Below are 18,057 nucleotides of genomic sequence, written 5' to 3'. Positions count from 1 at the left end.
TGTAGAAATATTTTTCGTTTTCAGTTTTCTTTTTTCGAATGGCACTCTAGTGTAGGTGGTTAGCGATACATTAAGGAAATTCAGCTGTTTACTTTATTTATGTATGTATATATTTATATTTTTATTACTAGCTAAAAGCTGGCAACAAATAACGCTCAGTTGGAAGCAAATAAAAAGCGCGAAACATTAGTGGCGGTTTTAGTTAGATTTTAGTACATTTTGTAGTTAGTCAAGTTTTTTTTAGTAATATGTGAGGTAGTGATTAAGAGTTTTCTAACTGTTTTTCACATTGTTATTAATTTCTTTTTCCCAAAATACCGTTATGCGCACGCCTGGCCAAAATCGTGTTGTGTTTAGTAATTTTTCGCACTTTTCGTCCATTAGTTGTGTAAAAAGCAGATTGCATTATATATTCTTACATAGTTTAGGCACTTTTTTCCCACTAACAACTAAATATTATATTCAACTTTTCATTTGTTTACAACTTTAGCTTAATAAACGCTTACAATTAATTGTTATTGAAATAAAATTGCAATTTTTCACCTATTTTATATTCGTATGGCGAGCGTAACGCTTACATTTCTCAACTATGTTGTATATTGAATACAAATTTACATACATACAGACAGGCAAAACCGTTATTTATACACTACTCGTCTTTTTAAGCATGTCTTTTACAACTAATACTCAGCTAATATAAACTGTTTACAATTCTCAATGCTTTTTTCGAATATACGGTTAAGTTCGAATCGAAAATATTTAACTCCGAAACTCCTCCATCCACACACAACTGCTTACTGTATTATTATCGTTTAGTTTCGTTTTAAATCTACATTTATTATTCGCTTATTCATGGCGCGCGCGCTCGCTCGACACGCGCTCGGTTTAGTCTATTGCTTTCGGAAATATCAAATCAATAACGCGTAGAGAGTTGCTTACGCTTGCGTCGTTCTAATTGTAACGCTTGTTCGGCGCTGCTGTTCGCTGTGGGCGTGGCTGCCACTGTGTTGCTCACGACTGTGGCTTTCGTATCACTACTTTTGACTTTCACCTTCTGATCGGTCAGCTTCGCATTGAGGCGGTGCACTTTTTCGGGACTGAGTATGGTGAGACGTGTTGTATTTTTCAAACTGGCAGGAGTTGTTGTTGTAAAATTGCTATGATGACTGCTGTTGTTGGCAAGACTTTGACGCAGGCGCTGCTGTTGGGTTGGGGGTGCTGTGAGTGGAATGGAGAGGGTGATTAATATTTTTCCAAAAATAAAATAAAATACATTATAAATATACACACAGCTACGCATTAGCTACGGTAGCATGTATCTAAAGTTTCATGATCCTAACTCTGAAGATAAAAAAATTTCTCGAACAAAAGTGTTTTCGAACTTCACTTTTTATACGACAGCTAGGTGATTTTCTGCTTCGAAATTATTTAAATATTTACGAAAAGGTTATTAAAAACTACATTTGTATTGGTATAAAAATTCAGCCCGATAACTCTTCAATTAAAAGAATTTTTCGAAGAAAAATGTTTTCGAACTTCACTTTTTCTATGACAGCTATGTATTTTTCTCATCAAAAACAATTTAAATATTTACTAGAAAGTTAGTATAAACTCAATTTATGAGAATATAAACTTTGATCACTATAACTTTTAAATTACAAAAATTTCGCGTACAAAAGTGTTTTCGAACTTCACTTTTTATACGACAGCTAAGTGATTTTTTGATTAAAAATAATTTAAATATTTTCGAGAAGGTTAGTAGAAACTAAATTTATGAGGATATAAACTTTCACCACCATAACTCTTAAAGTAAAGAAAATTCTCGTATAAAAGTGTTTTCGAATTTCACTTTTTATATGACAGCTATGTATTTTTTCATCAAAAACGATTTTAAAATTTAGGAAAAGGTTAGAAAAAGCTACATTCGTATTGGTATAAAGATTCAGCACGATAACTCTTCAATTAAAAGAAATTTTCTAACAAAAATGTTTTCGAACTTCACTTTATATACGACAGCTATGTATTTTTCTCATCAAAAACGATTTAAATATTTACGAAAAGGTTAGTAAAAGCTACATTCATATATGTGTAGAAACTCAGCACGATAACTTTGCAGTTAAAAAAATTTTTCGAACAAAAATGTTTTCGAACTTCACTTTTTATATTACAGCTATGTATTTCTCTGCACAAAAATTATTTAATTATCTATAGAAATGTTAGAATAAGAATAATTTTTGGGTTATTTAGAATTCCAGAACTTTCTCACGATTAAAATATTTATTTCAAAAAAAAAGTATTTTCGAAGAAAAATTTTTATATGAGAACTAACAATTTTCTGTTCGAAAATACTATTTATTTAGATGTAGTAACTGCGCGAGCTTGGTTTTCAAATGCGGCAAGGCAAAAAGTTTAACATTTTCCAAAAACAAGTTCGAAACTGCTTTTTATATGGCAACAATATTTTTTTGAGCTAAAAATATGCACAACTTTTTATATTTCATATCGAAAAATAATGTGCTTTAAATTTTGGCACCAAAAATTGTAAAAACAAAAAGTTTTTCGAATAAAAGTGTTTTCGAACTTGATTTTTTGATGTATTCGGTACGAAAATTGCAGCAATTGATAAGAAAATACGAGAACTCGTTGCCAATGCATATACAGATATATAACACCATCATCTTAATGCAAAAAACAAAACATTTTCGAAAAAAAAATTTTTCGAACATAGCTTTTCATATGTTTTTCGAAGTAAATACTAATTTTTCTCTACTCAAACTCACGTGTGAAACTTTTCTAAGTAAATTTTTTTTTCGAAGTAAGCATTCTTTTTTTCGAACTTAGCTTTTTATATGTTTTTCGAAATAAATAACAATTTTTCTCTACTCAAACTCCCGTGTGAAACTTTTTTCGAAGTAAATTTTTTTTTTTGAAGTAAACATTTTTCTCTTAAACTCAAACTCACCTGTGTTTTGCACATCTTGTCTGTTCGCCAGTCGACGCGCGTCGCTGGCTTTTGTGGGCGAAAGTGTACGCCGTTGCGGCGTCTGTGTCGCCTCACGCGTCGTCATCGCTGAGGGCTTCACTGAACTACGCAAGCCAAAGATACGACTTTTGCTTGTCACTGCCACCTTTTCGGGTTTCTCGGCCTGCCAAGGCTGTTCATTTGTACTCTCTTTCCCGCTGTTGAGGCGACGATTCTTTTTCGGCGTCGTCTCCACCGTCGTTACTGCAGTCGTCGACGCCGGCAAACGCGCGACTGTGCTTTCTTCAGTCTCTTCCGCTGCCGCCTCATTGAGGTAACTACGGAATGTGCTCACAGGTCGCTTGGGTGACTTCGCACGCTTGCCGCTGCCACCTGGACTGTTTTTATCTTTGCGGGGTGCAACCGGCGTCAACGCCGTCATGGGCGGCAGACCGGTATGCAGATTCTCCAATGACTCCGAGTGTGGTGTGTACAGCTCGACTTGTTTTGGTGGCTGCTTGCGCCCAAATATCGGCGTTTGATTGATGCGATAGGTGCTGCTACTGCTGCTCGACGCGACACTGTGGCCAGGCAGACGCGCAAGCTCGCTGGACGGCGTACCGGCTGGTAATGCGGCTGCGTTGGCTGCTTCGAGGCGCTGGAACATTTTTAGTGCCTCGGGTGGCGTTTTGTAAACACTTTCGCTGGCGTTCGCAGCCTCTGTGGGGCTTGTTACTATGGAGCGCGAGTTGCGCGAGCGGAAAAAGGTTTTCATTGAGTTTTGTGAATTGCTGTAATTGCGCCGATTCGCTGCGTCGATTGTTTCGAATTTATTGCGACACAAATTCAGCTTCGTGCGTATGTCATCGAGCGCGTTTTTGTAGGATTTCGCGGCGATCTTTTTCTGTATCTGTTGCATGGTGCTGAGCGTCGCCGCATCAACCTCTTCTGTGGCTGCGCTGGCTGTCGGCGATTCCGCGCTAGTGCACGCTACCGCGTTCAACTGCATTTCAGCACCTAACGCCGTCTGCGCAAGCGTCAACGTTTTCGCCTCGTCGCTTTGTACTTCATCTTCTGCGTGCTCTTCTTCTTGCAACACCGCCGGCCGGTTTATCAAGTGCGCAGCAGGCATTTCACATTCGGCTGATTTCATGTCATCCACCGCGTTCACTTCGTGATAGTTGAGACTCGTGTCGCAGCTGGAGTCGAAATCTGAACAATAATTCAAATCCTTTACATTATTTAAGCGCAAATCGCCATCGCGATTGATGTCCAGCAGAAAGCCCTTCTCGCCGTACGGACGACTCTTCTTCGCGCCACTGCCATTGCAGCTGCTTAGTGGCGCGCCGCCGCGACCACCATTCTGGAGCGACTGCTTCACAGCCTCCAACACGCGCTCAGTGCATTTATTCTCCGGCGTCACGCCGCGTTGCTGCGCGGCTTGCATGAGGCGTTGACGGCGGCGTGCGCGCATGCTATCGCGTATACGCTCGCCAGTGGGTGAGAAGTCCTTACCCAAATGCGGGGATTTCGGCATATCTCTACGCAGTATAACCGCATTCTCCTTGCCTTCCATTTTCGTCACATCGTGGAACTCACTGTCGTCTTTAAAGCTTTCGGCGTTTATACTAGGTTGTGTCACAGAAAGTGCGGGCTTTTCTTGCTTCGGTGGCGTTGGTTTGCGCTGCGCGCCTAAATCGTCCAGATCGTCGCGACTGCGATTCGACTTCGGCGTGAGCATGCCGTCCGGCGTGCTGCTAATGCTGATGGTGCCCTTATAGTTTTCTATGTCGTACAGCAGATCGGCGGGCAGCGACTGGTTCATGGCAATAGAGGCCAGCAAACTTTCCAACCAAATCTCGAGTATTTCAAAGGACGGTCTAAGGCATGGATAGGGAAGATAAAATAAGATTTGGTTGATTCTTATGAGACCAATATAGCAAACCTTTTATCAGGATTGAGATCACAGCAAAGGAAGGCGATTTTGAAAAACGCCTCTGGGCACTGTTGGCAAAACTTCTCGCGGAATACTTTCTGATTCAAGCCAAAATCGGAGGTGCGCGGCAGGAAATCCGGATCGGCTTGTACGCGTCCGATGATCTGGAAGTTTAAAATCAGTAATTTTTCTAATGTATTACATGCGTCGCGGCTAACTCACCTCACACAGCATGATGCCGAACGAGAACACATCCACCTTTTCATCATACTTCAGTCCCTTCATCATTTCCGGCGCCATCCAGTAGGGATTACCCACCACCGTGTAACGCTGCCTGCGCTGTCGGCTCTTGCTGCGCCCCAAAGTGCCATTCGGACTCAGACACGCACCGCCCGACCAACGCTCATTGCTGCTGCTACTGCCAAGCGTAACGCCACCTGCCGCGCCACTGCTGCTGCCTGCGCTGAAGAATGGCGCCGTAATGATGCGCGCTAGTCCGAAGTCCGCCACAATTACCGACTTGTCCTCGCGCACGAGACAGTTCAACGAATTCAGGTCACGATGTATGATGTTCATGCGGTGCAAATAACTCATGCCACAAGCAATATCTTTGGCGAATGAGACGCGCTGCGGCCATGTGAGCGGCAAACCCGAATCGTGTATGAGCTCCTTCAACGAACCGCCCGCTATATACTCGGTGACCAAATGCAGCTTCTTATCCTTGTACAGCACGCCAATAAAGCGCAGCACATTCTTGTGATGCAGCGAACGCAGTACCGCGACCTCTTTGAGGAAATTACGCTGCGCCTCCTCGTCCACGCGATACAACTCCTTGAGCACCATCACCTCCTTCGTTAGACGATGTGTCACTTTGTACACCTGCCCGAAGAAACCCTTGCCGAGCAGTTCGCCCAACACCAGATCGGAGGCGCGAAAGATGCGTTGCGGCTTGGGCTCCACACGAAAAGATTTCGTGCGCGATAAATCGTAAATTTGCTCGGTCGGCGCATGTTGTTCATCCAGCAGCTTGGACATGCTGGAGCAGCGCTCCTTCTCGCGCAAACGCATGCCCAGTTGTGTAGAGTCCGTCGCAGTTGCGTCAACTTTGGCCGACGCAGTAACGGCGCCGCTCATTGTGGGTCCTATGGAATGTGTGGAACCGGCATGCGGCAGCGTTGGCTGTTCACTCGCAATCATATGCAGATTCTTGCATTTACGCAGCTGTCGTGTCTTCGTGCCGCTTATATAACCCTCATCCTTGCGCTTGTATATGCGCTCCTTGTCTAGCTTGGTCAGACGTGTGGGCGAGCTGCCGCCGCTACCGCAATCGCTGCTGTTGCTGTGCGGCGCGATCGTGCTGGTACTCGTACTGCCGGTGAGCGAGTCAGTAACGCTGCGGCGTCCGTAGACTTCGATGCTCGAAGCGGATGTGGCCAATGGCGGTAGGTCACTATATGATGTGGGCCGTTGCAGTATGTCCGCTTGACTGCAGCTGCGACAGACCTGTACGGGGTCGTGTTCGACGGTGAGCTGTAGTATTTTCTCGGTGCTACGTATCAATTTGTCAATGTGTTCGATGGATGTGTCGTTAACGGGTGTGCCGTTCACCTCCAATATACGATCGCCGATGTGCAGATTGGCTAAATTTACATCGATTCTACATGAGGAAGGGAAAGTGGAAGCGAGACCAGAAAATTAGCGAAATAATTTAACAATTGAGAGGAGAAAGATTTGATTCCGATCAAATATGTTACGTGATAAATGGGTTTCGGTCTGGTTCATATCATGTTGGATAAGAAATCTCTTCAAAAAATCAAAGAATCTATGTGGTGGGGAACCAAATTTGCCTTTGTATACTAAAGTCTAGCGATTATTGCTATTGTTGCAGACAATATTGTCTAGTAATGCTTGCTCCCCAGAAAATCCAGACAAGACATCTTCACCAAAATAAATAAGAGGGTTAGACCAGTGACTTAAGGGTCTGAGTTGAAAGTGTTTATAAATAAATAAATAACTGTTACTTGAGGAGAAATCTCTTCATAAAGAAGAATCTCTAAGTTAATTTATTCGCAGTGTAATTCTTGAGACTCGAAGAAAATGCAAAAAAATCACATAATTATTTATGGTACTTTAACAAGAGATAAGAAGCCCACCGCAACTTCAAGCGAAAGCCAAGCTGACGCACAGATTGCAGATTTTTATAAGGTCAGTCGAACGTTGCAATAATAATAAATGTAGCTCGTAAATCACAGCAAATGGGAGCGTATTTTGAGGTCAGGTAAATGTTGTAACATATTATGAGAGATTCCGTTAGAGTTCCGAACTGAAAACTGTTTGCGAAGTTCGTGTCTACGACAGGTGACTTGTTGTTGAGCAACCCTTTGGAGGAATGCTGTCGAGTTGACAGTCTTTGGATGGATAAAAAATCGGTTGCTTTGCGCTTATGTATACCCGACTTGCATAGAATGAGTTCAGTTGGTTCTACGTAGCCGATATGAGCAGGGATTGAAGAGTCGGCATATATTGGAAATGTTAGTCAGAAATATTTCTATATTATTTTCGAAAATTCTACAACAGCAATAATATTTTTTTAGCTTTCAAAAAGCTTTCCTTTACAATCAGACCGAAAACCATATAACACCACATTTCTACCTAAAAAAATAAGCGAATCAGTAAAATAATTTATAAATAACTTTGAATTAGTGAAATTAAACATTTTCGATTACCTATAATCGCTACCACAACACTGATCGATAACCGATGTTATAAAGGAGAAAACATATTTCCCCAGGCGACCATATATTCTACAAATGTATCTGCTTTGGGCGATGTACATTGATGTAGGTTATAAAAATAGACGTTACGTTTACAGTTATTTGGTATGATTATTATTATGTTTGTTTTCGTTTTTTTTTTATTGGATGGTGGTTAATTTATGATGGAATGATGAGTGCAGCAGGCGTTATTTTCGTTAATAAAACTCACGCACACCATAACAGGTTCATAAAAATTCATTAGAAAGCACGTAGTAACAAGCGACAGCGAGAAGTAGAGAGCATATTTAAATGGGAGAGAGGAAGAGACAAAAATATAAAAGTGATGCATTAGTAAAAATGAATTTAATGTTGTTAAAAGTTGGTATTAGTATTGGATTTTTTTTCATTCATTAGCCGTGTGTTTTTAAGGAGTGGCAGGTAGTTAAAAATTTATATGTAAATAATCTATTAAATAAATTAAATTTTTTTCTATTTTGATTTATATGGAAAATGACGGCGTTGGCACGTACTGCGAGCGTTTTGCTTAAATAAATATTTATTTTATTATGGAAAATAGATATAAACAAACACAAGCCATTTTTTTATAAAAAAAAATGTGAGGCATAATTATTTAAATGTAGAATTTATTATAAAATCATATATTTAAATAACTACATTTTTTATACGAAATTATAGTAGTGAAAATATAGAAAAAAAAATACACATAAATTATGAACAAAAATTATAAATGCGGCTATATTTTGTCATATTTATGTATTGCTCCAAAGTTCTCATAATTAATTTTTTTAGCACAGCAAATGCATTTTCCTTCGCACATTTGTATCATACTTATGTCATTTAATACACAAAAATATTTTTTTCAAATAATTTGCTCATTGTTTGTTTGTTTTCATTTCATTTGACTCACACTGTATGGCACTGCAAAAAACACGCTGCTAACGAAATTGTATACTATTGTAAAATTATACACAAATTATAATCATCAACAGTTTTTTGTATAAATGTATTTTTTTTTTTTGTGCAAACAGCTTCCGTAACTTTAATTATTTACAATTTGGTACACAACTAACCGCTTACTACCCGCGTTGACTTGAAAAATCAACTAATCATTTGTGCACAGCTGACCAATATTGCGGCAAGCGCGGACCGGTTAAACGGACGAACGCCTGATTGGGGGGCTTAACCATCGACGCTTATCAATACACATACACTCATGCACAGTTGTGCTGCGATGTATGACTAATGCATTATTTTTTGCTATTGCGACATGAATATCGAAATAAAATTCAACGTAAGCTACTTGCTGGCGTCCCTTACCGAAAGTGCGGTAAGCTGATAAGTCGACTACAGCAAAGTATACAACACACACATGCATGTGTGTAGCACATAAATGTTTTTGTAAATATAAACAGCAGCAGCTTTAATAAACGCGATTGTACAATAATAAAACAAAGCGCTGCAAGCAAAAAGTAAACCGAATTGTGGTTATAGCAACACTAGCGGCGCGTCTGAGAGACGAAAAGGCACTGCTGCAAGTGGCTGATAAGCGTGCAGGTATGCGAATTATTTTCAATGTAAATAAGTGAATAAATAACCGAGACATTTATCACTTGCTTTAAAAGCATTGACACAGACGGACAGGAGTAATGTTGAATTATATGTATGTATACATGTAAATATGTAATCATATATTTATTTCGACAAGTCATTTAAACGTGAAAAAGGTGAGTGCATCAATGTTCGCGCAAATGGAAAAGTTGTTTTTGTTTAATTGTAAAGTCATGACGTGATCGCATGAAACAGCTGCAATCGATAAATCGAACTGTAAAGTGACACAATTACTAGCGCTTTACACAAACAAAATTAGTTTAGTATATTGCGCTGATTTCAAACGGTAATTAGTTTACGCATAAGAAAATTTACCGTACACAACGCAAACAGGTAATTAAACACATTTTGTTAAAAATTAGTTTCTGTAAATAGTAAGCGCAGCGGTATTAGTAGTATTTAAAGCAAATTTACCGAAATGATCAGTGTTACTCACTCAGAAATGCGCACGGCCGGACAAACTTCGAGTGGACCGTCTAAACGCTTTGCATGTGTTGGCGATGTGGCACGAAATGCTCCGCCGCTGCCACCACCACTGCCGCCATCCAAGTAATGTCGTTGCACGCTCACATTATCCACGGACAGACGTAGGCCCGGTGTTGCATCTTTCGGTATCTCTACCAGGCGTATGGAATGTATGGGTTTTGCGCTGCCACTAATTGCATGTGTGTGTTTATTGTTACTACTGTCACCATCAATTGTTACACCGGCGCTAAGCGCATCTAAATCTGTCGCAACTGCATGTGTTTCTTGTTGCTTATAGCAATTGCCACAGTAGAGTTTGGAACGCTCCACCAATGCGTAGGCTTCACCCTCACCAATGAACACAGCACACGCGCTGCAGCAAAAGCATTCTGGATGGAATTTATGATCGCCTGCTACCATGACCGGCCCCGTTATGATAGCGCTGCATTGTTGACAGGATTCACCAAAGCGTTGATAGTAGTCGTCACGGCAGAAGAGTAGACCGTCCTTTTCGAAATACCAATTGTGCAAATGTGCATCACACACGGAACAACGAAAGCAATCGCTGTGCCACTCTTGACCCAGCGCAATGACGAACTCCTCACGACTCAAATTCAATACATTCAAGCAGCCGGCACATGATGTGCTGTAGTTGGTGATGCGCGTGCCGGTTGTTGGCGTCTTTTGTTGCTGCTGCACATTAAGTTGTTGGGTTGAATTTGATGTTGTGGGCGGTGAACCGGTTGCCCTAGGAATGTTTTCGGTATCTGTAAGTGGGCCAAAGCAAAATGTTTCATAATGTTAGTCGTATTAAAAATCAGTAATGGGACACCTGCCAAAGCAACAAATACACTGTGTGCTCGGTGCATATGCACTAGCACAAATTGTTGTTATGTTTTTTTTTATTTATTTTTAATTGCATACACTTAACGTTTTGACCCTGACCCTGAAGCGGTTAAATGGCGCCAGTCATTGCGCCAACTTCTGCTGCTCCTACAACAATGCAACAACAATAAACAAACACACGCTCTTTACCCCAGCAATGGTGATTCACCCGTACTCCAAATTTCAACAAACCCAATACAAACACACTAACAAGTATAAATAAACACTGAGCGAGATGTACGGCAGACGCTGATGGCCCACTGGCATTAAAATCTAACAAAAATCAATTGTATTGCTACAAGTAATTAAAGTGTGAGTAATTTTGTGATATTTCATACGACTTGTATTGTGATTGCACAATTTTTGAAAATGTTATAGTTGAAAACATATTCCCAGCAGCCATTACAAGTTGCAGCGCCCACGCAATTGTCGTGCCTGCATTTATACACTAGTTTTCGAGCTGTAACTTTATAAAATGTATTTATTTTGTAGCCAAAACACTTCAGCACTACTTGGTTGTGTGAATTTACTTAGTTTTCTTTACCAAAATTTAAATTTTTCGCCATTTTCCACTAAGAAGCTACATTATTCTCGCTCGTCTGTTTTGTAGCTCTGTCCGTCCCAAATAATGAAGAAATAGAATTCCAAAGATATGCTTTTGGAACACTTCCGAAAAGCATTTTTTTATTAGCGGCTGTCAAAATGACATGCTGAATTGTCAAAATAAAACACAGTATGGCAGCACTACGACTACAATTTTTTGTGTGTTAGTGGCAGCTTTATGGCGGAAACGGTTATTGTGGTTATTGATAAAATTTTTAAAATACTTCTATGAATCAATCTTACCTTTGTTAAAAAGAACTGTTAAACTATTATTTTATATATATTTGTTTTTAAAATTTAACAACTTCATTTGCAATTAAAGTCAGTTTTTTCCATAATTTCAGACAATTCATTAACATTTCATATAAAATATCTCCGGCATCACTGTAACTGTCATCATCAAACGCCGCTCTTTTTCATCGGAAGCTCAGAGCGTACCTAAGGAAATAGCAATAATATCCGCTTGTTTAAAAACTTAAATATGTGATATTAAATAGTTGAACAAGTTTTCTAACTTAACTTTCAATAAACCTAGTGTTTCCGGTAATTTCCAAACAGAAAACGCGTGTGTAAAATTAAGTAATTATAATAGAAGCTGTTGAGCACAAAATGGTGGTTTCACTGCTGCCGTTGACAAGCAAATTCGCAAGTGAGTGTAATTAAAAAGTGATGCTACGACCAATTGTGATTTTTCCAATAAGAAAAGCTGTAACATGGACCATGTATTCTATAAATACTCTCCAAACAATAACAAAGGTGAGTAAAATATATATTTCTTTTACCTTTACTGCACTGCTTATAAGACATAACCTTAGTTTATTAGAAGAGTCTCTTTAAACTTTCATTTAAGCATTTCTAAATCCTATTGTTTGCGCTTTCCATTCTCTTAAGTTTGCTTTATAATATTCAATAGCTCAATAACCTTCCACTTATGCCGGAAGCATGAACATCCAAGTTTTCCAATTGTGATTTGAGGCGTTGACCAGTTGAAACTTTGTATATTTGATTGGAGTAGCAATTTTAAAGCAACCGCAATCCTTTAAAAGTAAATTGTATAAATTAATACTTACTATGAAAATGCCAACCTTTTAAAACTGTTTTTTTTTTTAATTTTAAACACCTACACTCATGCTTCTCTCATAAGTAGCACGTTATATAATAATTTTGCCACTACTGCCCCAGCTTTTGTCCCACATTTAATGCTCACCAGTTTTACGACTGTCTATTTAAATAAATACAAATTCGCCAATTTCGTTTTTCACATATCCACTAAATTATTTGAAATGTTTTCCAATATTTTATTATTCACGTTGAAATATTTATATGCTTACATGGTAAGTTTACAAATTGTTTGCTTGCAATTATTTCACTGTTGTTGTTGATTTTATGTTATACATTTATGTATGTATTTAATTTTAATGCGCATTTGTAAATCTAATGTGTATTATATAATATTAGTTAGGATTGTTTAGTGTTTTGCAATTTGCATTTAAATAATTATTTACTGCTTACTTGTTTTTCGCTAAAAACTACGATATTTGTTGTATGCCGCAACTTGGTTGGCGTTGAAAATTTACAAATTAATATATATATTTATTTTATTTATTTACTGTTATAAACAAGTGTTAAAAATTAATTTACGTTTACGTTTTAGAATTGGAATTTGCGTTAAAACTGTTAATCGCTAACGAATTTATTGTGATAACTTTTTATTTACTGTTGTTTTGCAGCAAATTTTAAACTTCCATTGACTATTTAATTAAACGCAAAGAAATCACTGACTGTTGCAATACAAATTTGCACAATTTTAGCGCATACACCGCAATGTAATGGTGTGTATGCACGACAAAACTGTTTTGGCGTTATAAACGCACGACAATTAATGCTAATATTTTTTACTCTGCGCGTCAAATGTTAATATTTTTTTGTGGTGAGTTTTTTGCTGTAAAATTTTACATATTTTTTTATTTTTATAATTTTTTTTTTATATTTTTATTCTGTGTTTTTTTTTTTTTTGCCAAACTGCGTAAGATCACTATAAATAATAAATACAACAATGCGTCAAATAAAGCGCCATAATAGTTGGCAAATACACTTAAAGAAATATTTTTGTTTAGCATTAAATGTTATGTAATTTAAAACTAAATATATTAATGAACTTAGCATTAATTTACATTTAATATTAAATTATCATATTTTTAAAGAGTTAAACCATTAATATGTTTCCGTTATAAAAAATAGTTTTACAGCTAAAACACATGAAAAAATCAAAAACATAATTGCATTCGTTATTGTAGTTACTACAAATATAAATTTCAACGAAAAGTTATTTCTTATATCTTACAAATTAGGCATTATGTACAGTTAATATTAAACAAATTAATTTTTTAAAATTAATTTTGATTTTTTTTTTCAAAATTTATGTTTAATGTTAATTTTAAAAGCTTTCATTGTAAATAAAACGGCAAAACGTACATACTTTTCACATAATAATATGATATTATTGTTGTTGTTGAAAAAATGAGCAGTTTACGCTACGCAAAGAAGTGAAAATAAATAGGTTTTTGTGTGCATGTGTACTTAAAATATTTTTTACTTAATTCAAAATCAATAATGCTCTACTAAAAAAAATTTGCACTCTAATCAACGCATAAGCTTTTATTAAATTGTCTGTTTTACATGTTTTGCTTGAAAAGTTTTTTTTTTTTTTTGTTTTTGCACTCCCTTTCGGCTGTTTAGCCACACAAAAATGTTAAACAGGCTTTCTCTTCCTCTATGCTTTTTATTTTGCCCAATTTCTTGTACTCCAAACTGACATTTGCTTTACGCAAAAGTATGCAATTAATTTTTTTAGTTATTTTATATGTTTTATATAAGTAAATCTATTTGTTATTGTTGCTGTGTGCGTTTAGACACAGCAACTACCAAGAAAGTTCAAAGTCTGCACTCCTGCATGGAGGACCAGCACAAAAGCCAGGTGCTCAAAGTGGTCTGAACTGTGTGTACGCGATGTAAACAACATCGATAACAACGTGTGTTATCGTTGTAAACAGTTCTCAATACAACTTTTCGCCACTATACAAATGTGGTTTGTATACAAAATGCTTAGCAGCCAGTTACAAGTTGCCAATTCAAAGCCAATGCGCACACATTTGCTGCACGAAACAGTTATGCGCGCGCACACACACGCGAGTTTTTTCATTTAAACCACCACACACACGTAAACGGTTATTAGCCGCACATTTCTTAACTTTAAATACAAACGTTTGGCTTTTGAAAAGCTTTTTGTTTTTTTGACTGACCACCATTAACGCTGTCCCCAACTGGTTTCAAGTGTTTTCGACTGCCATTTATTTTATAAACATATCGCAAACTGCTGCACAACTATTAAACTTCTACTTCTATGCTTATTTCTGTACTTTTTGATTCAATATTCATTCAACTTGTGAATTTTCAACTGCTCATACAATTTCAATACATTAGTTTTGACGCAAAAAAAACATTACTATGCTTTGCCGCCCAGTTAAGTGTGTTTTTTTGTTTAAAAATTCTCCAAAGCCCGTCGCAGCTTTTTACAATAAAATGGACATTAAGATTCACGCTCCTTCTTCACCTTAACCTCCTCACCCAGTATAGTGGTGATTTCGCCTTGCATAAAAGCCCACGGAATCGTCGAATTAGCCAATGGACAGCGATCGCCGCTGGGGCAGTACACCTCATTGCCCAGACCCTGTAAAAAATTACACCAATATTAGTTTATAAATATTTATTTAAAAAATGTACACAAAACTCACATTTTGTCGCTTGATGCTCTCTCGACTGCAGGGGAAGCAGAACTTATGATGATTAACAGACGGGCACTGCACGAAATGTGTATCCTCCAGCCGCTCCTGACACAATGTGCACTTGAGTGTGGCATTCTGCGCGGCGGCAGCTGCATTTGACGCGGACGCGCCACCAGTTGCTGCAGCGTTTGCTGCATTCATGCCGCCACTGGCTGGACCATTGCTGTTATTACCGCCTGGACCGCCGCCATTGCTGTTGCCACCGACATTTGCGTCGGCACTGCTTGCGCCCGGCGGTAGTGGTCCGTTATTGCCACCGGCATTACCGCCACTGCCGCTACTCACGTTGACTGCGCCGTTATTGTTGGCGTTGCCACCACCCACATTGTTGCCGCTGCCCGGGCCAACTTGTGGTGTGTTCGCTGGACTGGATTGTACCTCCGAGCTGGTGACTGTGGTGCTCGAGACGTGACGCGAACCCGATGAACGACGACCGGACGATGAGCCGGCTGCAATAAAAGAAATAAAAAGAAAAAATAATTTTAGTGAATTCATCGATCAGCGATGGTTTTTGGGAGTGAGTACAGTTACAAACAGTTAGTAGTAATGAGTACATGTGTGCTAGTGAATGTGTGCTTAGGTGTAAAAATGAGTGCACAGGTAGTATGAGGTATGAAGTTAGTTATTCTAGTTGGACGCTGCACAAAAACAGCCGAAGTCCCACAAAAGAAATCAAACAGGACGCACGCTCCACCGTTATCTCAAGGTTTTCTACGAATTCACTGTTTCAACTAAACGAAAATGGTCGCCAAAGAAGTTCTACCAATTTTACAAGTACAACAAAACTACTAAGACCAATATATAAATACAGTTATTTTCTTTACTGTTTGTTTTAGTTTCGCTTAGCACTGGGACATTACTCACCCGAACTATTCGGTGAATGTTGGCTGCCGCGTGATGCTGTGCGCGGCGGCGGCGGTCCCGGTGGGCTCGGTCCATTCCTTGGACTACCCGGTGGTAATGTCTCTGTAATAGACATGAGATTAGCCATCGGACTTTGTGCTAATTGAGTGACTGAACAGGCGGTTGTTGGTAATTGTGGCAGAGGTGGTGGTGCTATTGACTGGTGTGGTGCTATAGATTGAGGTGGTAGTTGTTGTTGTTGTTGCTGTTGTTGTTGTAGTGATATTTGTTGTGGATGTTGTTGTTGTTGTTGTGATGACAAAGCTGGTGACGTCGAATTGCCTAACGGCACAACCGGATGTGGCATGGGCGGCACATAAACTATAAAATTCGAATCGAATCAGACAAATATGCTTGACGTTCTGGCTGCTATTTATGTATGTACATATGTTTGTTTTGTATTTTTGAAATATTTTCATATTCCGCGCACACACAATTAACCAGCTAACACACATAAACAATGTAGAAATGCATTTCTATTTCCCAGTTGAATTAATGACACTGCTGCGGCGTGTGTATGTGTGAAGCGTTAGTTAAAAAGTATGGCGAAATAATAAACAAAAATTATAAATAAAAAAATGGTTATTAAAAAAAAAATAAATGAATTAAAAAAAAACAAAATAATAATAATAAAAAATTATTACTAAAACAAAATTATATAAATTAAAAAAATTAATAAATTAAAAAAGTTTGATTAATTGAAAAAAAAATAAATTAATTAATTAAAAAATAATAATAAATTAAAAAGTTTTATTAATTGAAAATAAAAATAAAAAAAAAATGCATAGATATATTTACATATTTAAATTAAAACCAAAAATATGTAAACTAAAAAAATTAAAAAAGTTATTTTAATTTAAAAAAATAATAATTAAAAAAATATATTTTTAAACGGAATTTATAAAAATTATAAGCAAAAAGAAGAAGATAGGCAAAAATATACATAAATAAAAAAATTTAAATTAAAAAAACTATATAAATTGTAAAATTAAAAAAATATATACATACATATGTATATGTATAAAGAAAAAAATACATACAAAAGTTATATTAAGTGAAGAAAAATCATTTTATTAAAAAAAAAATAATCATCAAATTCACATTAATTAAAATAGCTAAAATTAAATTATATTTATTTAAATATGAAAAAATATAGTATAAAAAATTAACAGGCTGGCAACTCCATTTAATATAAAAAAAAATTATATAACATTCGTACGACAACAATACAACAAATATAATTTATTTTTTGTTTTTGTTTTTTTTGTTTTAATTCATTGAATTAAATAGCTACATACATACATATGCATTTGTACAGTGTGTCAAGTTGCAATAAAAATGCATAATTATGACAAAAAAAAAATCCCAGCCACATGTAGTCACAAGCTTTGAGCTAAATCACAACAGCAACTTAACCCTGATTTAGTTTAAAAAAATTATATTTTCGAAATTTTGTTTGTTTTTGTTGAGTGATTTGGTAGGTGCTGCACAGATTTTTGACATAAATATTTTTTTTTTGTAGTAAAATTTTGTAACTCTAGCTCCGCTTACTTATCGACAAAATCAAATTCGACATTGCTTTTTATAGCAACAGAGGGTGCCATAAAAATTTTGATATAAAAATAAATATTTTCAACTTATTTTCTATAATATATAGGTACTCTAAACCCTACTTTATGCTCATTGAACGCCGCGATAAACTATCGACTATTTATCGACAAAAACATTCAATATTACTTTTTATATCAAAAGGGGATCCTGCCTAAACATTTTTGTATAGAAAAATAAACATGTTGCCTTCGAGTAAATAGTTATTTCCGAGTCAATTGACTCCCTCAATATAGTATATACCGCAGAAACTTCTATAAACTAATATACTATTCCCTAATAGAGCGGAGTTTAATGACTTCAATCCGATAGGAAGTATAAAAATACACACTTAAATACATAAAGACACATGAATGAGCGCAAAATTGCTCGCTGCTCACTCATATAGACAATTATAGCCACATACTTACATACATACATATTGGGGTTGCGTGCGTTCTACACGCAGAACATTGTAAACATAAT

General features: G+C 37.1%; 2 protein-coding genes and 1 long non-coding RNA gene across 10 annotated transcripts in view; 1 reads left to right on the top strand and 2 right to left on the bottom strand.

Moving 5' to 3' along the window:
* Positions 1-11,966, top strand: part of LOC125778283 (uncharacterized) — a 104,270-nt gene extending 92,304 nt beyond the window's left edge. The window contains exon 3 of the long non-coding RNA XR_007422601.1: positions 11,581-11,966. This is a non-coding gene — a long non-coding RNA (uncharacterized LOC125778283). The remainder of the gene's footprint in view (positions 1-11,580) is intronic.
* On the bottom strand, positions 333-11,318 carry LOC105232146 (LIM domain kinase 1). 2 transcript variants are annotated; one of them, XM_049455100.1, is made up of 7 exons: positions 11,178-11,318; positions 9,720-10,515; positions 7,625-7,714; positions 5,121-6,555; positions 4,908-5,062; positions 2,963-4,842; positions 333-1,218 (listed from the first exon to the last, which is right to left on the bottom strand). In XM_049455100.1, the coding sequence occupies exons 1-7, from the start codon at positions 11,197-11,199 to the stop codon at positions 914-916; spliced, it is 4,683 nt and encodes a 1,560-aa protein (XP_049311057.1). In that variant the 5' UTR covers positions 11,200-11,318; the 3' UTR covers positions 333-913. The 2 variants fall into 2 exon arrangements, with proteins under 2 accessions (XP_049311057.1, XP_049311058.1); XM_049455101.1 differs by lacking the exon at positions 7,625-7,714.
* A 519-nt stretch (positions 11,967-12,485) lies between the features above and the next one.
* Positions 12,486-18,057, bottom strand: part of LOC105232145 (interferon regulatory factor 2-binding protein-like B) — a 31,416-nt gene continuing 25,844 nt past the window's right edge. For 4 of the 7 annotated variants that reach the window (XM_049455096.1, XM_011213756.4, XM_049455098.1 and 1 more), the window contains exons 3-5: positions 15,946-16,305; positions 15,031-15,530; positions 12,486-14,966 (exon numbers count right to left, since the gene is read on the bottom strand). In XM_049455096.1, coding sequence (XP_049311053.1) covers positions 14,826-14,966; positions 15,031-15,530; positions 15,946-16,305 — 1,001 coding nt within the window. In that variant the 3' untranslated portion in view covers positions 12,486-14,825. The remainder of the gene's footprint in view (positions 14,967-15,030; positions 15,531-15,945; positions 16,306-18,057) is intronic. The other 3 variants (XM_011213758.4, XM_049455099.1, XM_011213757.4) reach the window with 2 other exon arrangements.

The sequence above is a fragment of the Bactrocera dorsalis genome, chromosome 4, assembly GCF_023373825.1.
Source record: "Bactrocera dorsalis isolate Fly_Bdor chromosome 4, ASM2337382v1, whole genome shotgun sequence".
NCBI classification, from domain to species: domain Eukaryota; kingdom Metazoa; phylum Arthropoda; class Insecta; order Diptera; family Tephritidae; genus Bactrocera; species Bactrocera dorsalis.
Note: the sequence above shows the minus strand (reverse complement) of the source record. Positions and strands in the feature narration are given on the sequence as shown.